General features: G+C 49.0%; 8 protein-coding genes across 8 annotated transcripts; 3 read left to right on the top strand and 5 right to left on the bottom strand.

The window, feature by feature from the left end:
- Nucleotides 1-269: 269 nt before the first annotated feature.
- On the bottom strand, nucleotides 270-6,418 carry hir3 (putative transcriptional corepressor of histone genes (Hir3); the record flags this gene model as incomplete). The annotated part of the gene is made up of 4 exons (XM_040790422.1): nucleotides 270-1,619; nucleotides 1,673-1,828; nucleotides 1,880-2,102; nucleotides 2,163-6,418. 4 exons carry the CDS (start codon nucleotides 6,416-6,418, stop codon nucleotides 270-272), a joined length of 5,985 nt encoding a protein of 1,994 aa, XP_040647375.1.
- Nucleotides 6,419-6,795: 377 nt separating this feature from the next.
- PGRI_027080 (ChAPs family protein) lies at nucleotides 6,796-9,279 on the top strand (the record flags this gene model as incomplete). The annotated part of the gene is made up of 7 exons (XM_040790421.1): nucleotides 6,796-6,818; nucleotides 6,945-7,074; nucleotides 7,156-7,280; nucleotides 7,333-7,613; nucleotides 7,675-8,621; nucleotides 8,681-9,055; nucleotides 9,112-9,279. 7 exons carry the CDS (start codon nucleotides 6,796-6,798, stop codon nucleotides 9,277-9,279), a joined length of 2,049 nt encoding a protein of 682 aa, XP_040647374.1.
- A 559-nt stretch (nucleotides 9,280-9,838) lies between these two features.
- On the bottom strand, nucleotides 9,839-10,551 carry PGRI_027070 (uncharacterized protein; the record flags this gene model as incomplete). Its single annotated transcript, XM_040790420.1, has 3 exons — nucleotides 9,839-10,062; nucleotides 10,123-10,310; nucleotides 10,472-10,551. The coding sequence occupies 3 exons, from the start codon at nucleotides 10,549-10,551 to the stop codon at nucleotides 9,839-9,841; spliced, it is 492 nt and encodes a 163-aa protein (XP_040647373.1).
- A 311-nt stretch (nucleotides 10,552-10,862) lies between these two features.
- PGRI_027060 (putative C6 transcription factor) lies at nucleotides 10,863-13,010 on the bottom strand (the record flags this gene model as incomplete). Its single annotated transcript, XM_040790419.1, has 4 exons — nucleotides 10,863-11,500; nucleotides 11,567-12,645; nucleotides 12,723-12,855; nucleotides 12,908-13,010. 4 exons carry the CDS (start codon nucleotides 13,008-13,010, stop codon nucleotides 10,863-10,865), a joined length of 1,953 nt encoding a protein of 650 aa, XP_040647372.1.
- Nucleotides 13,011-13,566: 556 nt separating this feature from the next.
- PGRI_027050 (SDR family oxidoreductase) lies at nucleotides 13,567-14,517 on the top strand (the record flags this gene model as incomplete). The annotated part of the gene is made up of 1 exon (XM_040790418.1): nucleotides 13,567-14,517. The coding sequence occupies one exon, from the start codon at nucleotides 13,567-13,569 to the stop codon at nucleotides 14,515-14,517; it is 951 nt and encodes a 316-aa protein (XP_040647371.1).
- An 832-nt stretch (nucleotides 14,518-15,349) lies between these two features.
- On the bottom strand, nucleotides 15,350-16,297 carry PGRI_027040 (zinc finger protein; the record flags this gene model as incomplete). The annotated part of the gene is made up of 1 exon (XM_040790417.1): nucleotides 15,350-16,297. The coding sequence occupies one exon, from the start codon at nucleotides 16,295-16,297 to the stop codon at nucleotides 15,350-15,352; it is 948 nt and encodes a 315-aa protein (XP_040647370.1).
- A 595-nt stretch (nucleotides 16,298-16,892) lies between these two features.
- Nucleotides 16,893-18,767, top strand: PGRI_027030 (crossover junction endonuclease MUS81; the record flags this gene model as incomplete). The annotated part of the gene is made up of 3 exons (XM_040790416.1): nucleotides 16,893-16,984; nucleotides 17,038-17,207; nucleotides 17,266-18,767. 3 exons carry the CDS (start codon nucleotides 16,893-16,895, stop codon nucleotides 18,765-18,767), a joined length of 1,764 nt encoding a protein of 587 aa, XP_040647369.1.
- A 100-nt stretch (nucleotides 18,768-18,867) lies between these two features.
- On the bottom strand, nucleotides 18,868-22,659 carry PGRI_027020 (putative copper resistance-associated P-type ATPase; the record flags this gene model as incomplete). The annotated part of the gene is made up of 1 exon (XM_040790415.1): nucleotides 18,868-22,659. The coding sequence occupies one exon, from the start codon at nucleotides 22,657-22,659 to the stop codon at nucleotides 18,868-18,870; it is 3,792 nt and encodes a 1,263-aa protein (XP_040647368.1).
- Nucleotides 22,660-23,223: the final 564 nt, after the last annotated feature.

Genomic DNA, 23,223 nt, shown 5'->3' with positions numbered 1-23,223 from the left:
TTGTTTTTGGTTACTATGGAATGATATCCCTTTGGCTAAGGCGTTTGGGGACAATCCGTTGTTTTTAATAATTGTTGATATTTCATTTCCCAATTGATATCCCAGTTTTGGATTTTGTGAATATTGTACATGTAGCTCGTAAGCCATTTAAGCCACCTGTCTCTCAACGCCATCCTGTAGTTTAAAAAAATCCTGTCTTGAGACACCCCATGTGCTCCATAAACCGAAAAGAAAAAAGAAAGCAAGCCCCCTTGGATATAGCAGATTCCTCAGGACTCAGAGGGCGTAATGTCCATGGCATCTTGCTCCCCGGTATCTTGCTTATCAGTGACATGCTCAGTCTCATTATCATTGATAGACTGATCGGCAGTGAGAATCTCCTTCCCATCTTTGTCTTCTTCCTCCAACTTGGTTTCCTCATCCTGCATCTCCTCATCCTCATCTCCCTCGCCCTCACCATCGCCATCATCCTCACCATCACCCTCACCCTCCCCTTCTTCTTCTTCATTCTCATGACCGCCCTCCTCATCCTCACCATCCCCTTCATCCGCACCTTCATCTGCACCCTCATCGCCAGTTGCTCCTTCCTCTGCATCAGTAACATGAGGGAAAAGCGCCGAAGTCCCCTCATCACCTAGCTTCGTGTCCTCATTTTCGCTTTGCTCAGTCTCTTCCGCACTGTCATGACCATCTCTCTGGTCGGCTGCGCCATCCCCAGTAGCAGGAACCGACTTAGCTGGACCACGAGACGCAGAGCTCGGCCCCGTAGTAGTCGGCCCAGCGCCCTGGGGAGTCGCAGGTGGCTCCGTCTCACCCACGGTGGCTACTTTACTCGCCACAGCCCGAGGAGCCAACTTCGTGTTCACGATTGTGTCCGCGCGTTTCTGGATGTCACGGCGGGCGATGCCCTTCGTCCGGCCGCGCGGTGCCGGGGTATCAGATGTCGGCACCGATGCCGGAACCGCGGTTGGAGTGGCTGATGGCTCAGGAAGACCATCGCCTACCATGAGGAGGTGGTCGACTTTCATCTTTTCTTTATTTTCCTCCGTTGGTTGTTCGATCAGGTGGGGCGTGTTGATCTCGTAGAGGCGGGCGTATAGGTCGGCGATGAGGTCTTCGAACATGGTGATTTTCATGAGGTTGTTGTTAAGCTTCTTTAGCTCCAGGGCGTCGCGAAGTAGCTCTAAGATGGACTGGCTATCTGGTCCCAGTTGAGGGAGACTTTCCAAGCGAGCTGTCTTGGTTGAGAACTCTTCCCACCCAATTGGCTTGAATACGCTTTCTTCGTGGCCTTCGTTGATCTTCGCTGCGCGGCGGATGATCTTGGCATATGTTAGACAAATGTCTTCCCACAGCTTGGTGTGGTTGAAGAAATCGCCTTGCTTTTTTCTCACGCGACGCAGAAGTTGATCTAAGCTTGCGCGATCGTCGAGTTGGTCAAGAAGGCCAACGAAGAAGTACACGTAGCGGGTTGTGTAAACGAAATGTCGACCGGGACGTTCGAATTCGGGCCGCCAGACTTGGATCGTAAGTGTCTTGGTGAATATTTGGGAAAGTTCTTGCTTGGCAGCAAGAGCTGCGGTTGCGTTTTTTTGCTCGTCGTAGATGACATGTGCAGCCTAGGGGTTGTAAGCATAATGTACAATAAGAAATCAAGTTGCGGGCGACATACCTTTACGCCCATGCGATGGTGCCAGTTGGACTTGTCGGCGCTCTTGTATTTCCGAAGGACTTCGAGTATGTATGGGTTCCATCCTTCCATATTCTCGGGAGGGTCGATCTTACGGGCCCAAGGAGTGGCAAGGAGGGTCTTGCTTCCTTCGGCAGGCTGATGTTGCTGTCAGAATGAGTTCTTCATGTCAGGAGTGGTACAACTTACCGTCATGTTTCCTCGGAGAACAAGCTTGTGTACAAAAGAGAAGAGTTTGAAATGTGGCTCGAAGATCGGATCAGAGCGTGAGTCTCTGCGCTGCGGAAGTGCAGCAATAGCATTAAGAATAGCATCTATCACTTCTCGCATTTCGACTTTTTTGGAAGTGGTTCTCAAAGCATCATCGCTAGTGAACATTTTCCAAAGACATTTGCCAAGCGTGTAGTGAGTCCTATGAATGTAAGTATTCTTTCAGTGTCCCAATTATGTCAAGTGGCAGGAATTCACTTACATCCATCGCTTAGACTTGTCGATAGCTGCCCGTTTGAGAAGGTTGCTAGCAAAGTTCCATGTTGAATAAAGCGTCATCTCTTTGAAAGGCGTTCCCTTGTACATTTGTTGGCTCTCCTCGCTGCTGAAATGGCGAGGGAAGTCCGCAACACTGAAGGCTCCCATGGATAGCGGCTCGCGGGAGGAGGAGTATAGGCGGAGACCGAAGTCTGAATACAGATCTGACATCAATTCTCTAGTCTCTGCCGTTGGCTCTGCAGTCCTCATTGCTGTTGAAACAGCCATGGCATAGCAATGAATAGCGTTTCGCTGTAGGGCTGCCAACTCCGAACGGTTGTTGTTGATTTTATCGGCTGTCCATGTAATGTCTTCGTCAAGCTTCGAGTCATATGTTTGGGCGAGCCTATACCAGGTTTCCCATCTCCCTGTTCCATGATCCAAGTCTTGCCTAAAGAACCCAATCGCGTCATCAAGTTCGCTTGTTGGACCAGGGCTGAGGCGCTTCGAGGATCGGAACTTGGTGAGTGCGGCATGGCCGAGGAGGAAGAACCACCCCTTCGCAGCAATCTTGGCATTCTCAGTGGGAACTACTGTTGTCGAGAGTTCTGTGATACCCTGAACAGCACGAAGGAGGTTGGATGGGTTGAGTGCGGCTTTTAGATACGCATTCACAAGGCGACGATTGAAAGTCAACTGTGGTGTCTGTGAAGTAGCCTTGGCAGGGCCAATTGCTTGCTGCATCTTCTCAATGGTAGTTTTCAATTCAGACTTTGACAAGTCCTTCATATTCATCTTGTTTGCTTGTTGCAGAACAAAGTCGATCATCATGATCGCCGTAGGGCGATCCAATTTCTCGGGTGAACATCCATGGTCGATAGTCCCATCGAATGCAGAGAATTTGATGCCATGGAGATCAAGAAGTATTTGATACATATCAAATTCATAATCGCCCTTGGTTTCAAGACCAAAGAGTTCCGCTTTGAGAAGCTTCAAAAACCTCTTTTGCGAATATCTGCACATCGAACGAACGCCCAATGCATTATGGACGGAACGAAGGAAATGAATGCGGTCTTCAAGCGGATCATCGAAAAGCTCCTTGTTCTGAGCGATCGCTTCCATGAAGAGAGTGTACTGTAAGATCCAGCATCGAACATATAACTCTCGCATTCTTTCTTTCAGGCTTTCTAGCGACTTCGCCAATGAGCCTCGGAAGTCGCGCCCAGAGATCTGGCCTACTCGCACCGAGTCCTCGTAAAGGATAAAGCTGTGCAAAAGCCTCATGAGGCGGGCAACAGCAGACATCGAGGTTTGTAAATGCTCCATGTCAAAACAGTCAAATGCTTTTTCCGAATCTTCAAGAATAAGCACTATAGCTTTGGCCACAATGCCATCGAGGGCTTTGAGCCAACCCAAAAGGGCTACTTGACGGTGTTGGCTTGTTTCTGCGCTGTGTTTCGCTGCCTCGAGTTCTGCCATTACCACCTCGATGCTTCGTAAATAGCAAGAGACAACTTTAGGCGGGTAGTCAATAGCCTGGTATGCTTCCTGGAGTCGGCGCCAGAGGAACAGTCGCAATGTAGCGTCTCCTCTATCGAGGAAGGCAGCCATTTCACCGAGATGTGAGGTAGGGTGATTCATGTCATTCTCCTCTGAAACTTCAGCATACTCAATAGACGAGGGTTCGAGAATGGGCTCTATTGCCTCGATGAGAGACACGGGATCCTCAGAGTCTGAGTTGAATACCTTGGCGAAAAAGTCCATGCACTTGAGTTTCAAGACCTCTTGGTCTATCACAGCAGTGGACAATTCTGACATCGTAGCATTGTTGATGAGATTGACATTTGGATTATCAAGAGACTGAAGAATTTGCTTCAGGTCTTGAAGACAGAGTAGAATATGCTCTCGCTGTGCGTCCCCGGCAAGATTAATATGGAATGCTGACGCCCACAAATGGCGCAGGATGAGATTTGACTGGGGTTCGACGGTTGGGTTGTAGTTGACAAAATGATCTACGGATGACCGGGCTAGCATACCCCAGCGAGCCAGGCGATCACGCTGTGCGAGTCTTGTCTCCTGGACTGTCTCACTGCCAAGACTCTCAGCCGAAGCAAAAACATCCAAATGAAGCTCGTATATGCTTTGTATCATCTCAAGTTCGAAGAAGTCTTTGGCCTTATATTCAAATGGAGCTCCATTGCTCGAGCCAAGAATTCGAGCTTCAAGATTGGAGATCATTTCGCTGCACGCACGGTAGGTAAATTCATCCTCCCGAACTAGGAGTTCTATCACAGTCTTCTTTAGGTCTTTTGGCCACAGGAAACAGATGTAAGTTGACTTTGCTACCAACCAGTCTGAAGACTCTTGGCCGAAATCCGGCATGAGAAGACACTTTAGCCATTCGAATGAAGTTTCATAGGGATGTAGCCAGCCGGAGTTGATGGCATTGGAAAAATTATAAAGTTGCTCCCCAGAAGGAAGCTCTTCCTCGACAACTGGCTTCCGAGCACCCTTTCTTGAGTGCTCAAGGAAAACAGCCAATCCTGACTTGCTCGTGCCACGGATGTCCTTCAGCGAAGACAAATCGTCTTTCTGCTGCATCAATCGAGACTTTTCGTCATCCCATGTCTTGATGAGACCTCGGAAATCCCGAATCAATCGTGTCTCAAGATCTTGAGGTGTATCAGTTGAGTCATTCCCAGAACACTTTTCTCTCAGACTTTCAATGCTACCGATCGCATCAATACCGACCTTCGAGAAGAGAGAGTCGACCGTGCTGAACATCCAATCATCAGCATTGACAAAAACCTCAAGACGGTCTTCGTAGTATTTTTCTTGATCGAATGCAATCTCTTCGGGCAATGCCAAAGCGTCGGCATTTGATTCTCGCGCTCGGGTCCGTCTGCTTTTCATGCGGCCGCCCTCTGGTTCCTCGTTCGCAGCTGATGTAGACGATCTTTTTCGAGGGTCCACCGTAGAGTTTGTGTCAACTTCTTCTACGTGAGTCCCATCTTGTTCGGCCTGCTGATCCTGTGGCTGCGTCGATTGACGCTCCAACGACTCCATCAATTGCTTTTCAGCACCTTGATCGATCGATGCATGTTCCTCTCCCGGCTCAGTGGGCTCTTTCGTTGGCGGAGGTGAACTTTGATCAGGTTTGGTATCGTTTTCGGTTGTTTCAAGCATATTCACATCGGCAACCTCGTTACCACCATTATTCCCCCGCTCCTCGGTATCTACGGCCATTTCGGTGTCCTCTTCATTTGCGATCGGCGTAGTCGGAGCTTGGGAGCTTCTGGAAGGTAAGATAATACCAATTGACCGGGTCGGAACATCAGCGAGCGAGTTGTCATCTTCATCGTCAAGTGCTTGGAGAAGCGCCTTGCCAACTGACTCCCAGGTTGGGTTAGCGGGGGTTATCTCTCGACGAGAAGGGTGCAGGGCAAGAGGGCCCTTTGACGGATCTAGGCGGCGCAAGTCAGCGGGAAGTGCGGGCAGTTTAGGATATGGATCCTCATGCTGTTTGAGGTATTTTAATAAAGCTTTCTTTGGCCTCTGGACAGGAATTTGTGAGACAGATAACTTGTCAAAGAGGGACTGTAGCGTGCTTCGCAGGCGCTGCTCCGCAAATATCTCCTCTAGGCCAAGCTGCTCTGACCGTAATTCCAGGCGGTTGTCATCATCTGCAAGGACACTCTCCAAGCAATACCGAGACAAGCGGTAGCTGTTTAATGAACTGCTGAGTCTTGCGCTCTGCCTCCAAAGGTTCAGATCTGAGTCGTCTCGTTCCAAGGCGTCCCCAAAAGATCCCAAGGCTTTCCTGGATGCCTCCGTCAACTTTTTTTGTGTTTCCTGCTCGGATTCGGGGGTTTGCGGCGTTGTTCGTATGGAGTCTTGTACTGAATCGAGCACAAATTTGCCGTGGTTTTTATAGGATAGGTAGAGCGTTTGGAATAGACTGGAGGTAGAGTCATTGACGTTGAACTCGGCGATCGATTCTGTAGCAATTTCATCATGCGCGTCGTCGAAGGCGCCCCTTTTGAAATCGGATATCGACTCTGGGTACTTGAAGATGTCCGAATTGAGAAGAGCTTCATAGGCATCGGCAGCTTGAGCATAGTGCTCTGGCCCTTGTGAATGCAGCTTCAAGGCACTGTGGTAAAGCTTTAAAGCTTCCTCGATTTGAAGCTCCTTGGTGTCATCAACTTCTTCTTCGATAGCCTCATCGGGCTCAACATTCAATGCGACCCAGCTCGACATACTGTGAGCTCCACGCGGGCCCCTCAGATATCAGATGTAAAAGATAAATCAGGCGACGGCATCGGGCAGGACACCGAGACCATAAATGCGGGCAGCAATAATGAGCAAATCAATTTGTTATCGCGGGCAGACACACGTTATCACGCGTAGCCACCAATCGGGGAAAGTGTTTGAGGCCTGGATGCCTGAGTGCCTTAATGCCTGGCCCTGGTGCCTGGTGGCCTGGAGCCCTTTCCTTGGGGGGTACTGACAGTTGGAGTATTCTTAGATCACTCTTCACTTCCCCTCAGCACAACCCCTGAAACGTCTTACGATTCACGCAGAATTCATTATTAAGATACCCTCATCTTTTATTCCACCGCGCTTGTGCTGGCGCCATGGTCGCGCCCGCTGTCCCTGAGTACGTGCTCCTATCCCCGTTTACGTGTTCCCCGGGTTGCATATGCATGGCCATTGTTCGAGATTGTCAAGAGTTGCCACTACGATGATTAGAGGAATTGTGACTAAGATTGAGGGCATTATATAGGATTCATGAGGAGGAGGATATCTATGTTGCGGTCGATGCGCGAACGGAGTCCCTGCAGAGCTTGCGAGAACTAGGCCCTCCAGATTTGGTCTATTTGGTGAAACAGCCTAAAGCCAATTCGACTCGCCAGGTAAGATATAGGATACCGACTTTGCTTCCATGATCCAAATCTTCATGTGTGAACAATTGATTGATTTTCTATATAACGCAGACCGGAGTTTATCATCATGTCACCGGAATCGACGCCTCCTCGTCCGCCAGCTTAGCTGCCTATGTTAATACCCTCACATTCTCTCCCCTCGACAAGACGCATAAAGTCGTATCGGGAATCTACTGGTTAGAATCTATGTTGGTATGGTGTCGGGTTCGTGTGCTTATTTCTATACAGTTGCTACAATGCATTCTCCCATCTCGATATGCGCGTCGAAGTCAAGATCCCAGGAAGCTTAGAGAGCTACTGCATTGATGAGCGGGGTGACAAGCGAGTTGCTACTGAAGCTCTTTGGCTTGAGACCTTCCTTTGCGCTGTTCTGAGGGCTTATCTCTATGCAGACGATGGAAGCGGAGATGCCGTCAAAAGGATTGTTGGAGTCCGACGTTTCAATCCCGTGACAAACACAGAGATGGAACACAAGTTCTTGGATGCTGCTGAGAAGCTTTTCTTCTTGGGTATGGATATGAACCAATTTCAGAGGTTAACTGTTATGTCTCTTAACTAACAATCTTTTAGGACGCCAATTGAGTTCTGACCCCGAAACCCAAGTTCCTAACACTGTGAGCAACCACCTCACATCCGGCATCCTTAAATACATCCACACCACTGGCCGATATACCTCTGGAATCAACTTGTTTGAGAAGCTCCGCACAAAGGACGTGGAGGTTTCGTCCCTCCTGGCTCGTGTACAGATTATGGCAGACGAGGAGGTGCAAGCCGTACGCCTCATGTACGACGCTTTACAAGATGTTCCGATGGACTATGCTCTGCTTGATTGTCAGGCTAGTTTCTGTCAAAGCAAAGGCGAAAGCGAGATGGCGCTTGAGTGCGCTAAGCGTGCAGTTACTGCAGCTCCCAGCGAATTTAGTACATGGGCTCGCCTCGCAGAGGTATATGTCGGTATGGAGCGCTGGGACTTGGCGCTTCTCACTCTCAACTCTTGCCCCATGTTCACCTATCAAGACAAAGATACCCCTCGCATGCCACAACCGTCACGCATCATGCTCCCAATTCTTGCTGAAAGCATTCTCGATGAAATCGACGAAGGCCAGCCAAAGCAGGGAGACCCTCACGACTATGTCCACCCTTCGCTTCGAAAGATTCATGCTGCTAGTTACCAAGGTACTTTCTTGAAGGCCTACAACCTTCTAACAAAAATAGCTGCTGCCATTGGGTGGGATCAGCTACTGAAGGCCCGTAGTCAGGTTTTCGTGATGGAAGAAGAATACCGTGTTGAGCGGCAGCATGTTCCTCCCAAGCCCGCTGCATCATTGGAGGCAGAGACTAACGGCAAGGTCCCCGACAGCGAAGATGACTCTAGCTCTGTGGCTGGCCCTGGCCCGGCCGAGCCGTCTTCGGAAGAAACTACCAATGGAGATGTGGGAGACAGTCACGCCGAAAGCCCCCTCGAGCGACCAGAGCAAACAGTAGCATCCGAGGTTGTCAAGTCCGGTAGCGAAGATGTACATTATACACCCATCAGGGACCTATTTTTCATATATGCTAACTGTTTATGTCACAGCCCGACCCATCCCACGCCTCATACACGCAATTCCGAAACAAGCGACTGTGTGAGAGGTGGCTAGATAACTTGTTCATGGTGCTTTACGAGGATCTGCGCATCTACACCATCTGGCGGACTGAAATGGCCCAGTTCCGTCAACAAGCCATGGAATACAAGAAGTCTGCTACCGAGTGGGAAATTCTTGGTGAGCTTGCGCAGCGACTGCACCATTTCGACGAAAGTATCGAGGCATACCAGAACTGTCTCGCCACTCGGTTCTCACCCAAGGCTATGCGTGGAGTGTTGAAGTTGTACGAACAGCGAAATGACACCAGAGGCATGCTCGGCGCGTTGATCCGTCTGATCGCCTGGCAATATCGCTGGTACTCCGAGGTATGTCCCCTCCCAATACTACCTATTACTTTAATCACTATACTAATAACTATCAGTTCTCCCCCGAACTTTTGTTCATGGTTCGCAAACTCATCGAGGACGAGGGTGCCGTCAAGGTCCGTAGCATTGTCCAAGCGACAAATCTACCTCAAGCCGTCCTAGACCTCACACACCAGTACTGTCAACTGTGTGCCACCTTCCGCAGCAGCGGTAGCGACACTTAAATATGTTGGCGATCACACAAACCGAGTCAGAAGACATTTTTATGTCTTCCCTGGATATCAAGATAGAAAACGGGGGCGCAGGCAGGGCTAATGACCATCCTTGATTGATGACACCTTTTTTTTGCACTTTCTCTTGGTCCGATTAGGTAGTTTCCTTAGATGGTATATATTTCTATGTTCCATATCTGGTTGTGTGCCCGATTTTGAACATAAAGGTAAATCTCATGCGCAGTAGGTATAGTTTGTGGATGCCCATTTAGGTCTAGACTTCCACTCCAACTGTCCAATGCCAGTCTATTTTAGGATCTCGGAACCCACCGTAGTGGAGAGACAAAAGTCAGCTAGTAGACAAGCTTTAACGGCGCTTTCTATGCACGTCATCTCCATTCCCTATATAGCGGGAATTGACTACTTCCATGTCTAGACTAACATGATATCGGATTTATATAGAGAGCTCACTTTCAACAGCGTTCTACATTTATAACACCTCTGTATACAGGAGGTTATCACAAAGTAATCCACCATGAGCGACTTCCATTAGAATTCCATTGCTACAAAATCACTCCTCTTTCTCACCCCCAGCCTCAGCAACATCCGACTCCTTGGGAACATCACCACCCTTCTCCTTAGCCTCAGCCGGTTCACTCTTCTCGGTATCGGCAGCACTCTCAATCACAATTTCCTCAGCATCTTCCTCCTTTTCCTGTTTTCCGCCATTTGCGGCGCTATCCTCATCCTCAGTGACAACAGTAACGGTCTTCCGCTTCTTTGCTGCTGGTGCGCCTGGAGAGGGGTGTATTAGCGCGGGCTTGGGAGGATATAAGAGCTTAAGATGAAACGTACCTTCGTCCTTGCCTTTAGCTTCCTTTTTGTCTTTGGCTTCCTTGTCTTTGGCTTCTTTTTTGGCTTCAGGTTCTGGCTCAGGCTGTGCTTCTTCGTCTTCCTCGTCTTCGTCAGACTCGGACTCGCCCTCAACCTCCTGTTCGCCCTCGTCGCTGCCTTCCTCTACATCGGGCTCGGAGTCTTCGTATCTATTTCATCGCGATTAGCAAGACTAATTGTTTCAATAGATTTCGATATGTTTCAATTCGCAGTTTGAGATCATTCGTAATCGCTGCGCAGCTAGTATAGTGCAGTGGAACGATGCGCAGGACATTGGCGCAAGGGTGGGAAGAAAGGGATGAGAACTCACTCTTCCTCCTCTTCGCTCTCATCACTAGGAAGGGCCTGGAGCTCCTCTTCGGTTTCTTGCTTTCTCTTGCGGGTAGTCATTGTAAAGAATTAGGGGTGGGAAATTAAGCAAGTATAGAGGGTAGGTGAAGGGTGAAATTAAGAGAAGGTTCTGGATTGGCAAAAGTCCCAAGTCTTGGGGGGGAGGACGGGAAATATAGAGAAAAAAAATCCAAGGGGAAATCCAAGGACATAAGCGGAGGTGACGGTGACGACATGGGAGTTTAGGGTTGTCCTTACACTCCGGTTCAGTGCGTGGTGCGTGTCGTTAAGAAAAACCCTGGATTCTCTATTTACATTCCGTAGGTATTCCATTCCATCTTTGACATTCCTTGTAGATTTAAGCCTTTTGGTCATTGTGTTAGAAACTCAAAATCTGCCATGCTTGGATCTAGCAGATTCTCGTCAAGTCCAAATCCGTATGTGCCGACCATGCCATAGATAAGATCTGGCGGGGGGAATCCCTGTGCCATGGCATTGGCTCCCCCAGGGACATCACGTCCTTCCACTGCTGTGTCATTGCTTTGGAATTGCCAGGCAGCTTCCCAAGCGTCATAGCGCTCAAGCATCTTGCCCAACCCACGTGCGATATGTCGGGTAAGATGTCGCTCGCCTGCAGAGACGCAATTCATCAATTCGATCACACGCTCAACTAGCCGTCGTACTTGGCGGGGATTGATGCTAAGGTAAGCTGTGTTCCAATTGATTGCGACCTTGAGTAGGAAAACAGCGGAGAATGTAACCATAGTGTGGGTGAAAATCGGAACGCCGACGATCGCATCCCGGATATCAGGCTCCTCCAGAACCATATTAAGACATGCCATCGCTGAGGAAATCGCGATGTTGGCCGATTCCTTGCGGTCCATAGAGAAAACAGGTGTGTTGGATGGTGAAAGCGCACGAAGGGAAAGCGAGTTCAGTTGGAACTTAGCAAAATGGTAGTGCAAAACCACCCCTTTGGATGGATAAGTCCGCACATAGGCACTATCGGCTGTAATGCATTCCATGATATGTTAGCACCACGAGTTGTTGAGAATTAGCTTGATAGATCACTCACCAGATCGAGGTTGCCAGAGAAGTCGCCATTGGTCTACTGCGACATTATATACACGCAACTGTCCAAAATCCTCCTCGGTCAACGCTTGTTCAGTGTCGCTTCCGAACATTCGATAGGCCTCAGTCAAAATCATAAAGAGAGCAACTTGAGCTAAAAGCCGAATGTCTCCTGGGACAATCATCGGCAGCGCAAGGAAGGTCTCATAGTTGCGAATCACCACATCCTCGTGGATGACTGGTGGCCGCCCATAGGCAATACTGAAGTGATGATCGCACACATAAAGCAGATACCAGAGCTGGGCGCGTTCATACTGATCCGTGTGTCCACGGGTCAGACGCTGATAACTTTGATGGAGGCCCATCTCGGTCGCGATTCGCACCGCATGCCCGGACAACTTCCAACTCAACTCTGAGAGCCAGAATGCCCCAACACAGAGGCCTCGGATATCATCCAAAGTGTGAGCCCGGGTGAGGGCCATGTTGGATACGAGCGATACATACTCGCTGTAGCACCGGTTCAAGGTTTCGGTGCGGTTCGGAATATGAAGTGCTGCGACAGTCAAAACCGCAGCGGAAAGAAGCGTCGATGCACGACGGACGGATGTCAAATCGCGGTGTACAAGAATTATTCCACCCCACAGTAGCTGGTTCATTGTGCGACTGAAGTACGCGAATAATTCCTCCGCTTCATGGAGGGAGATCAATCGTCGTGAGATGAAATCTTCCTCTAGCAACGTCTGTTTCGGTGCCTCGACATGATTGTTTCTCAGGTTCCGTAATTTAGTCACCTCGTATAGACTGCGCATAGGAGCAGGAACCAGATCCGGGTCTTGGAGATCCTGCTCCGGCGATGGCTCCCGGGTAACATCCATCACGACTCCTAATCCCTCCTGGTGACTGGGTTGTGGCTGCAACCGATCGACGGAGGGATGGTGGACATGATACGATTCGGCAGGACTGGGGCCATTGAGAGCATCCCCGGGAGCATAGGTTGAGAGCTCGGGCATCCCGCCTTGTCGCAATAGATGTGAAACAGCCGCCTGCAGCTGGAGCATAGTGGCATTGGCCTGTGATTTCCATCTATATCGGAGTCATTAGATTAGCGCAGCCCCTGATAGCTCCCAAGCTCAAAGGGCCGGGGGCGGGGTCACACGTACATCCCATCATCATCAACGAATTTTTGTGAAAAGTCGTTTACGACGCATTTAATACCGCTGCGGGTACATTTTGTACAAGTTGACTCTCCTGGCCGAAACTCGCAACGAATCTTATGCCGCTTGCATTCTGCGCCTGTTCCCCGTTAATGTGGGGGGTTTCGGGGGATGATGTGGGTAAGACTCACAGGCACGAGCTTTTGAGATCTTGGGGATAGGACGTGTCTTGCTCCCTTGAGGTGAGTCTAGCCCAGCGTCATCGGGAGATCGCTTTAGCGGAGTGGCATCCATCTAGAGAAGAGTCGGTGATACTCCGGGCATGCGGGTGGGCAAAATCTTCTCCGTAGTGTGGGGGTTAGGAAGGTCGGAGAAAAGCCAGAAATAACAGCCGAGGAAGAGAAAAATTGCAGTCTATATTTTTAAGCAGAGGATATTATGATCAATTGAAGTTCTAAGAGAGAAGAAGAGGAAGAGAGAAAAACAAATTGTGTGACTTGGACCCCCGCACGTTTCCCCGTTTATCCACATTATTTTATATTTGTTCAATGTTGAAGAGATTCAATTATTACAGCCTTAATTGTGAATTGAATTTGTTCCATAGAATATACTACCTATATCTATGACTAACAATCACAAGTAAACATTCCCCCGGATTCCCCCTGAACAACAAAAGGGCCCTGAAAGTCCGTAAATAGATCCACATGGAAACCGGGACAAGTCCGGTGCGGAGGAGGAAACATCAACTCGGACTTGATGCGAATTGCGGAGACCAGAACTTACATATTCGAACACCTTTCCCTCTATATTGTATTCCCTGTTCAATCATATCATACAATCACATCACAAAATGCACGTCCTAATCACTGGCGCTGCCGGTTTCATCGGCCAATTGCTCGCAAAGGAGCTATTGAACGACCCAGAATATCGCGTCACACTGACCGATATAAACCAACCTCCAATTCCCGCGGGCGTTCGCTATCCCGAATCGGCAACAGCAATCAAGGCCGATCTCTTGACACAAGCCAAAGACATCGTCGAGTCATCCTTAGATGCTGTCTATGCCTTCCACGGCATCATGTCCTCCGGCTCCGAAGCCAACTTCGAACTGGGCATGAGTGTCAACATCGATGCAACCCGCAACCTACTCGAAGCACTCCGACTCACCTGCCCAGGAGTGCGAGTCATCTATTCATCCAGTCAAGCCGTATACGGCCAACCCTTGCCAGAGATCGTGACCGACAGCGTGATCCCGACTCCAGAGTCCTCCTACGGTGCCGAGAAGGTCGTATGCGAAACGCTGGTGAACGAATATACTCGTCGGAAATTTATTACCGGATTTACCCTGCGGTTCCCTACCATTTCTGTTCGACCCGGGGCGCCGACGGCTGCAGCTTCGTCTTTCCTCTCTGGCATGATTCGGGAGCCGCTAGATGGCAAAAAATGTGTGATCCCCATTGAAGATAGACAGTTCAAATCGTGGCTATGCTCGCCAAAGACTCTTGTGGAGAATCTTCTTCTCACTCTGCGTCTTCCGGCCGACTCTGTTCCCCCGCATATTCGTCAGATTAATGTGCCTGGAATCTGTGTCACGGTTCAGGGTATGATGGATGCATTGAAGGCTGTGGGTGGCGCGGATAAGCTGGATCTTCTTACAGAGAAGGAAGATCCTGCGTTGGTACCAATTCTGAAGTCGTGGCCGACGCAGTTTGACAACACTCAGGCTATCTCCTTGGGGTTCAAACGCGACGAGTCTTTTGAGCAGACCGTGCGGGATTATAAAGAGTCATTGACACAATAATTAGTTCGATTTTAAAAACATAGACGATATCATTTATTGATTTCCTAACTCTTCGTCCTTTGAGTCACAAGAATAGTCGGCCTTACCTCTTTTCAGAGGTCTTTCGAGATATCCTTTTTAGATATCCTGTCTCCATATTGTATAACCTTTAACAAAGATAGACAGAGAACGAAGTGGTTTCCAATATAGACCAGGATTATTTACAGCCAAGTTATGGGCCCAAACCACTGCCGGCTTTTCAACCCACCTCCTTTCAACTCTTTCGTCACTCGACAAACTCTTCCTTATCTCCTCTAAACCACTCCAACATGCCAATACAAATCTTCCTTCTCGTATACAAAGGCGTGCCAGTAGACTTTGAATTCCAAAAAGATTCCGAGAACCCTATATCAGAATAGGTAATAGCTTGGATTCCGGTATGTACGGCGCCGGAATCTGTCACCAAGGCGAAGATCATTGCGTGTGCTAGCACGGCAGTGCGCAATAGTAATAACGATCGTGATTGGAACTGTCAGAACTGGGTTGGGGAAGCTTTGGCTGAGCTTATTAAGATTGGTTGTTTGAGCAACCAAGAGCGTGGGATGGCTATTGATAAAATGGTAGAGGTTATTTTGGAGGCGGAGCTGGAAGATGTGAGTTGGATAACTGTTTCATGGAGAAACTATATATGCTGATCTGTACTTTTTTGTGTACAGGGTGGGATGTATTGATATGGCTACTAGATAACCACTGGCTGGTAGTTTCTCAGATGATGTGCTCGAAGTTATCTTTTAGCCTGTTAAACATATTATATTGAAAGAAGTCCCACGGTATTTATTTATCACCACGAGCTTTAAGAGCTGTCTTTGCCCCAGGCTTCCACTTGTTCAATAAACAACCTCGACAAAAATTGTCGCTTTTCCCTTTTGTGGACGTCACAAAGCTCCAGACACTCATCACTAGTATGGATGTATTGCTCTCGGAATGTATCCCATAGGGAATTTTCCGGACGAGGATAGAAGGGATCGTTTCTCCAGAAGGCCTTCACGGCTTTTCCAACACCATTCTCGTCCATCGTCATATCTCTGCATAGATCAAAGTCCAAAATCCACATGCTATGCCTTCCCAAGACATTATCGATATGGCCACCATCGTTATCATTGCAGGGCGCGAGGACAAACTCAACATCATTGGCATCTATGCCAGCAATCCAGTGCATCATAGCAAGTGCTTCTGCCATCATTCGGGCATATTGATGAAGATCATCAGCTGGGATTGCCAGCTCCTCTAGCTGGTCTTCATGTAACGGGTAATTTCGTAAAGAGAATGCTTTGAACCGCGAGAAGGTTTGAGAACCCCGGGTATGTGTTCGTCGTCTGCCCAAATATAGTCGAATTAGGCAATCTCGATCCGGCTCGCTATTGATGATCTTTTGTTTGATTTCATCCGGGCAGAATGCTTGAATAAGAAGGTGTCGGGCTGATTCTCCAAATGGTGGAATACGTTGTGCCTCAATCATATTGCATGGTGTGTATCCTTGGGGAAATCTTTCTAGATTTGCAGCCCACCACTCTTTGTTCCTTGGCTCGATGAAGTTGTGACAGGATGGTATCTGGATTTGGACTTGAGTGGATTTTAATCTCATGAGGGTTTGTCGACTTTTAAGTACTCGATTGTGCATTTCGAAGTCGTTTTGGAGGGAGCGTGCTGGGTTTCCATCTTCCCTTTTGTAGGCCGGTCCCGTTTCGGATGCCCATACAGTGCCGCAGGCGCCACGGCCGATGGTCTGTAGTTTTATCATTTGGAATAATTTGGATAATTTGGTAATCTGAAATTTGGAGAAGGGACGTGAAAGAATTTCTGAGGGTAGCTTTCATCTCTCGTGCTACAAGGTTTACCGTTTACCTTACATATACCATGCCCTAATTGGTATCGGAGCTATTCCAAGGTACTACATATGTTTGTCGGATTGCCTGTCAAAATTTAATATGAAATTTAATTTGCGTAACTACGCTGTTGATACTATTGATACCTACCCAATTTGAGGACATGAGATCGAGCAGGCAGCGATTCTGTTCGGCCAAAGTTTACTTGAAGATGGTAAGGTTGACGTCGAGATTTCTCATGGTCTTGGCGTGGATTTCAGAGGCACAAAACTGTGCTTTGTTTACATGGATGGCTTAAAGGCATCTATACATTTACAACTCATTTTGGAAGCTGCAACCGATGATGCCTTCCTTGGAAGGTGGTTGTCTGATATAGTTCTTATCTCTCCTTATCGGCACGTGCCAGTCGCGTTCCCAATAAGGCAACATCACTTCGCGTCCAGCGAGAACTCTCGCCTTAATGATAATTCGCACTGACCTGTCACTCAGTCACTGGACACTCAACTCGCCATGAGCGAGGAGTGTGCAAATCCCCTACTCCTGGGGTGGATCAAAGAATGGCTGGACCAAGCTCGAGAACGAAATAGCAAAGGCGTGACCGTGTACGTATCTCTTGGCGCCCTTCGGAAAAAGACTATATCTAACAATCCTATAGGTACAAAAAGGCCTATGAGTCAATGAAAGCCTGTCCGTTAGAATTCCAACATCCATCTCAAGCACAGCAATTGAATGGACTGGGTCCTAAATTGTGTGACCGCTTGACTGATAAATTAAAGGCCCACTGTCAAGAAAATGGGCTTCCAATGCCGGAACCGCCTGACAAAGGTTTGTGGTGTGAATTAGCCCTTTGTCCCCGAAACCGACGCTCAAATAGGTCAAATAGGTGGGAAGAGAACATCCGAAGGCGGCGCGGATCAACCGGCGAAGAAACCTCGGAAAGCCAAGCCGTATGTACCAACATTACGATCTGGTCCATATGCATTGATGTTGGGCTTGGGAACCCAAGACGAGAATGCATCCCAGGGGATGACGAAGGCTCAGCTGATCGAGGTGGCCCAGCCATACTGCGACAGTTCTTTCACAGCACCCCCAGACCCGACCAAGTTCTACACCGCGTGGAATTCAATGAAAACCCTCATCCAGAAAGACCTAGTCTATGAACATGGTCGTCCCCTTCGGAAGTATCTTCTTTCTGAAGAAGGCTGGGAGGTAGCCAAACGTCTCCAAAAGACATTACCTGGTGCTGCTCAAACCGCCACGTCCGACTCCCAAGCTACTGCAACGACTGAGTCTCAGCAAGCAGCATTGGCCGCCGAAATAGACTCACTTCAACAAGAAGATGATGCATCGGCAGATGCCCAAGAAAATTTATCCGAACACGACATAGCCAATATCGAGCCCATCTTCTTCCCACCCAAAAGCTTCACCATCCAGCTTGTATTAGATACCCGAGAAGTCCGCACCTCCACCGACCGCGACTACATCTCCGGCGAATTGATGAAGCAAGGAATCACGCCGCAAGTACGTGCTCTGGAAGTCGGCGATGCAATGTGGGTAGCCAAATGCCATGACCCAACTTTCCTCGCAAGTCACGGCGAAGAAGGCGACGAAGTGATGCTAGACTGGATCGTCGAGCGAAAGCGCCTGGACGATCTAATCGGATCCATCAAAGACGGCCGCTTCCACGAACAAAAGTTCCGTCTCCGTCGCTCCGGCATCAAAAACGTCATCTACCTAATCGAAGAGTTCGCAGTCACCCACCCCGACTCGACGAGCGGGAGTGCAGCGCAATACCAAGAGATGGTTGCGTCAGCCATCGCCTCGACACAGGTTCTTAATCAATACTTTATCAAAAAGACGAAACATCTGGACGAGTCAATCCGATATCTGGCGCGCATGACTCTACTCCTGCGGAAGATGTACGGAGTTGAAGATGCGTCCAGTGGAAACGGTAGCAATATCAACCGTAGCACGGGTCCTCCATCTCCAGTATCCAAAATTGGCCTCATCCCCGGCCGCCGCCTAGCCACTGACTCGTATCTCAGCGTTCTCGATAATCTCCGCTCTCAAGACCCGTCCATCACGTACGGGGTTTCATTTGTGACATTCTCTGCGCTCACTTCCAAGTCTGATGTCCTTACTCTCCGCGATGTATACTTGAAGATGCTCATGTGTACCCGTGGCGTGACGGGCGAAAAAGCCCTTGAGATCCAACAGATCTGGCCTACGCCGCGGCATTTAGTGGATGCGTACATGGCTCTGGAGCCTAAGGAGCGGGAGACGATGATAGCGACTCGGATGTCTGAAGTTGTAGGGCGGAAGAAAGTTGCTAAAGACCTCAGCAAGCGCATTGCAGAAGTTTGGGGCGAGTCGAATTTGTATTAGGTCTATCGAGACTACTTTGGAAACAGACTTGGGCACTGAAAAATTTCATGTATTAATTACAAACATAACGCTATAATGAAATAAATGAATACCATAATATCTACCTTCTCAGAATCTTCATTATACTTTCTTTGTCAATCCTCAAAGCCAAGCTACTCAGCACAACAGAAATACTACTCAATGCCATGGCCAGAGCAGCCCACACCGGACTCAGTCTCCAATGCTCACTGGTCATGATCATGGAACCATCAATACTTTTCTCATGATGGCCACTGACAATAGGATAGAGCACACCAGCAGCAACCGGAACCAGACAGAGATTGTAGATGACCGCCCAGCCGAAGTTCATGCGGACGCGATTGAACACACGACGACTGAGCAGGACCAGCTGCAAAATTGTGCTGAGATCTGAGTTGAGGAGGATGAAACTGGCGGAGTTGATAGCGACGTCGGAGCCAGATGCCATGGCGATGCTCACGTCTGCTGCTGCCAAAGCGGGCGAGTCGTTCACTCCGTCGCCGACGAAGGCAACAATAGTGGCCTTGTCATCGGTCGGTGTTGTATCCGGCGAACGGTCTTGAATCTGACGAACAAAGCTGGCTTTCTCCGCTGGCAGGACGTTGGCCATCACCTTCGAGCGCGGGATGCCTATCATATCTGCAACGGCATGGGCAGTGGTCTGGTTATCGCCGGTGCACATGAAGACATCGACATGACGCTTCTGTAGCTGAGAGATTATCTCGACGGCTTCCGGGCGAATTGTGTCTGAGGTGGCGAAGATGATGGCAGGTATGAAGTTGGCTGATTCAGAGGATTGGGTGGATACTTGACGGAGTGAGAGAACTGCAGTCGACTTGCCTGCTGCCTGGTATTTCGCCAGCAGGTTGGAAATGAAGTAGGTTTCTGTTTCGGGGGACAGAAGACTCTTGAGAAGACGTTCATTGCCAATTGCAGCTTCGTATTGCCGTTCGCTTTCGGCATCAGACACAGTAAAAGTTCCTTTCATGCCTTGCCCGGAAATCTCATGAACGTCAGACGACTTGATAGAGAAAGACTGTTGTGTTTTGCAGAATTCTGTGATTGCCTGAGCAATCGGGTGGTTGCTGCTCTCTTCCATTTTTCGAGCTAGAGCCCATGCGACTTTCGCAATTTCTGGGTCACTGGTCAAAACTTCATGATCTGAAACCTTCAGACTTCCACCTTCAGTCAATGTGCCTGTTTTGTCGAAGACGATTGCATTCAAGCGACTGGCTTCTTGGAAGGCTTCGCCACCACCTTTCACGAGGATACCATGTTTCGCTGCTAGGCCACCCCCAACGAAAAGCGCCGTGGGGGCTGCAAGGGCCAAGCCGCAAGGACAAGCCACGACAAACACTGAAATTGCAAACTCCAGTGCCCAAAATGTCCAGCCACCATGTGCGACATCGAGATAATCTGCGGGAAGCACACCGGAATGACCAAGTGCCAACCAGATAACGAAAGTTGAAATGGCGATTAGAGTGATGATAGGAACGAAATGCGAAGTGAGAAGATCAGCAACTCGTTCAAGTGGCGCACGCTTGCTTTGTCCCTCACGAACTACAGCGATGATTCGGTCAAGCATAGATGAACCACCGAGCTCAGTGATACGGATCCGTACTGGTTGGCCAACATTAACCGAGCCTGTATATACTATGTCATCGGCTGTTTTCTTGACTGGACGAGATTCTCCTGTCAAAGAGCTTTCATCGAATTGGTATGACGCGTTGTCGACGATGACTCCATCTGCAGGAGGCGAGGCTCCGTGAGGAATGCTGACGACGTCAGCAACCTCCAGGAGGTCAACACTCGTACGCTTCATTCCATCCTCGGAAGTGTCATCGGACAACAATGCTTCTGAAGGTCGAAGCTTGCCCAAGGATGTGACAGCATCGCCAGTTCTGGCCTTGCTGTAGGCCTCCAAAAATCGACCAGCAAGAATGAACAGAGTCAAGAAGACAACTGAGTCGAAATAAGTTGTGCTATGGGGGCTGGACTTGGTGCCCACAACTGCATCGACGATAAGAACCGCCAAAGACGAGATATAGGCCACTGATGTGCCTGCAGAGATCAAAAGGTTCATACTACCAAAACGGTAGAATCTCCGAAGGATCGGCACCCGACTTCCAGGCCGCCATAGCGCATAAATTTCCTTCAAAGCCCGGACATGGAAGACATCAGTGCCATAGAACATGACGGGAGTGGTCATTATAAACAGCGCCCATTCGATGCGGGTCACACTACCAGACCACATTGGTTGCTCCAGATACATTCGAACGGAATTCTTAGACGAGACAAGGGACATGAATACAATGCCTATCAAGAAAGTCGGGATTGCGCTGATAAAGACGAAAAGTAATCGTGCCAACAGACGACTTCTTTCATGGTGCTGGATCGCACGGGACCGGTCTTCAATGCTAGGTGGGTGATAGACAGTCGCGCGGAAATTGTTATTCGCCGAGTTGATCGCCGAGATTATTGTGCGAATTGTGAATGAAGGTGGCTGTGGAGTATAGGTGACTTTGAGGATGGGGGTTTTCTCGGAGAGTGACTCCTTGATGGTGACACCAGGAATTGATTTCACCGCCCCTAAAACAGTTTGTGGGCAATGATGACAGAACATCCCATCCACTTGGATGGAGATTGTTCTGTTCTGAGCAGTGCTGAGCTTTTCGGTGTCAACCTTCAATGGAGATACGCTATTAACAGTGGCATCGTATCCGAGGTCTTCAATCTTCTCTATGATTTTATCGAGATTGTCTCGGCCTTCAAATTCCACCCTCCCGCTATGGGAAAGCAGGTTCACAGACACATCGCGAATGAAAGGAAGTTCTTCAAGTCCTCGAGTCACAGCTCCGACGCAAGAACCACAGGTCATGCCGGTGATTGCAATATCACTGACATAGTTTGCTGCCGACTCTGGAGATGCCAGTGGTCTAGAGACCTGGTTCACCTCGTCAAGAGATGCTTCAAATCCAGCATCATCGATTTGCTCAACAATTCCGTCGACATTGTTGCGAGGTCCAACATAAATAACTGTTGCGCTGTTGGTGAGAAGGTTGACAGTGATTTCCTTCACAAACTCAAGCTGTTGGACTTGTGCGGTGATGCTGTTGGCGCATGATGCGCAGCTCATTCCTCCGATGCTGATCTGTGCGGTGAACTCATCGGCTGATTCAGCTGGTGGACTGGGAAGTTCCGCTGTGTCTGTGGGTAATTTTAGAGCAGGCACATGGGGTTGAACTTTCGTTTCGGAGGTGGCAAATGAACGAAGACTTTCCTCCACAGCATTCTCCGCTGTTGACTCAAGCTTTGTGGTGTCTTGTTTGTGGTGCTTGTTCAATGGCCGGGAGGGAGTCTGTGAGGACTTCTCGGTCAAAAATCCCAGCTCCGTTCGAGAAGAATGACGAGAAAGGGCCTCTAGTTCTTCCTTCCTGCATGCATCACAGTTGGCAATGTGCCGTCTATGCCTGTTGGACTGAATTCGCTCCTTGATATTGGATGAGACACTAGAAACAGAGGCTCGGGGCGAGGAGAACAGCATGGAGCCACGGTGGTTCCACGAAGAGGTATCGAGTTCCGCGATGACCTTTCCTCGTTGGTCGAATGTCGTTACATAGTGTACTTCAAACGCAGCATGAATCAGTGCGTTGACGAGGTCGGCCGGCCGAACAGAGGTGCTATGGGTTGCACGCACTTCATGCGTCAAAATTGTGACTTCGATATTTCCGACTGAAGGTGTCTCGGAGAGCACTTCGGTGATATATGCAACACATGATGTGCAGTGCACATTAGTTACAAAGAAAAGACTGGTCTGGGTATCTAGACCTTGATGGCCTGCCTCCAGATCGTGGTTCTTCGACCCTGAAGACATGATCGGCAAGAGATCTGTGTGGCCCAAAGACGGGGGGTATAGTGGATGTCTCGGTCTTGCAAACCCTCGCAAAGTTGGTACTTAAAGGATCTTGCTCAAATTAGGTTGTAAAGAGGCAGCTGGCGGGATTCGATGTTCATAGAAAAGTCTGATATCAAGGTGAAGGAAACAGCGACCAGCGGCGATTTATGATATAAAGCAAAAGCTGGGAACAGAATTTGATTTGCAATCCAATATTATATTTCATTAAAGAAGAAAAGAAAGGAAAATCCTAGAAGTGGGTGGATTGGTTGAAACATGGCCAAGATGCGACATTTGTGCGTGATGACTCCAAACCACGCACAAATACCGCATTCCAGACATCACGATACACCCCTGCGGCGCCTATGTAGTATTCCGCTAGTTTCAAGGTTAGCAATCAAGAATGAGGCTGGATTCCCGTATTCAATATTGTAAAGGCAACCACTCCACGTGTGTTGGATATCAGGTCTTCTGATGTTGTAATCCTCGATCAAGGATCACCCAGGAACCTCAGGCACTGTGGCGCGACAAATATCAGATGGG

This window comes from Penicillium griseofulvum (assembly GCF_001561935.1).
Source record: "Penicillium griseofulvum strain PG3 chromosome Unknown contig_80, whole genome shotgun sequence".
Classification (NCBI taxonomy): Eukaryota; Fungi; Ascomycota; class Eurotiomycetes; order Eurotiales; family Aspergillaceae; genus Penicillium; species Penicillium griseofulvum.
Note: the sequence above shows the minus strand (reverse complement) of the source record. Positions and strands in the feature narration are given on the sequence as shown.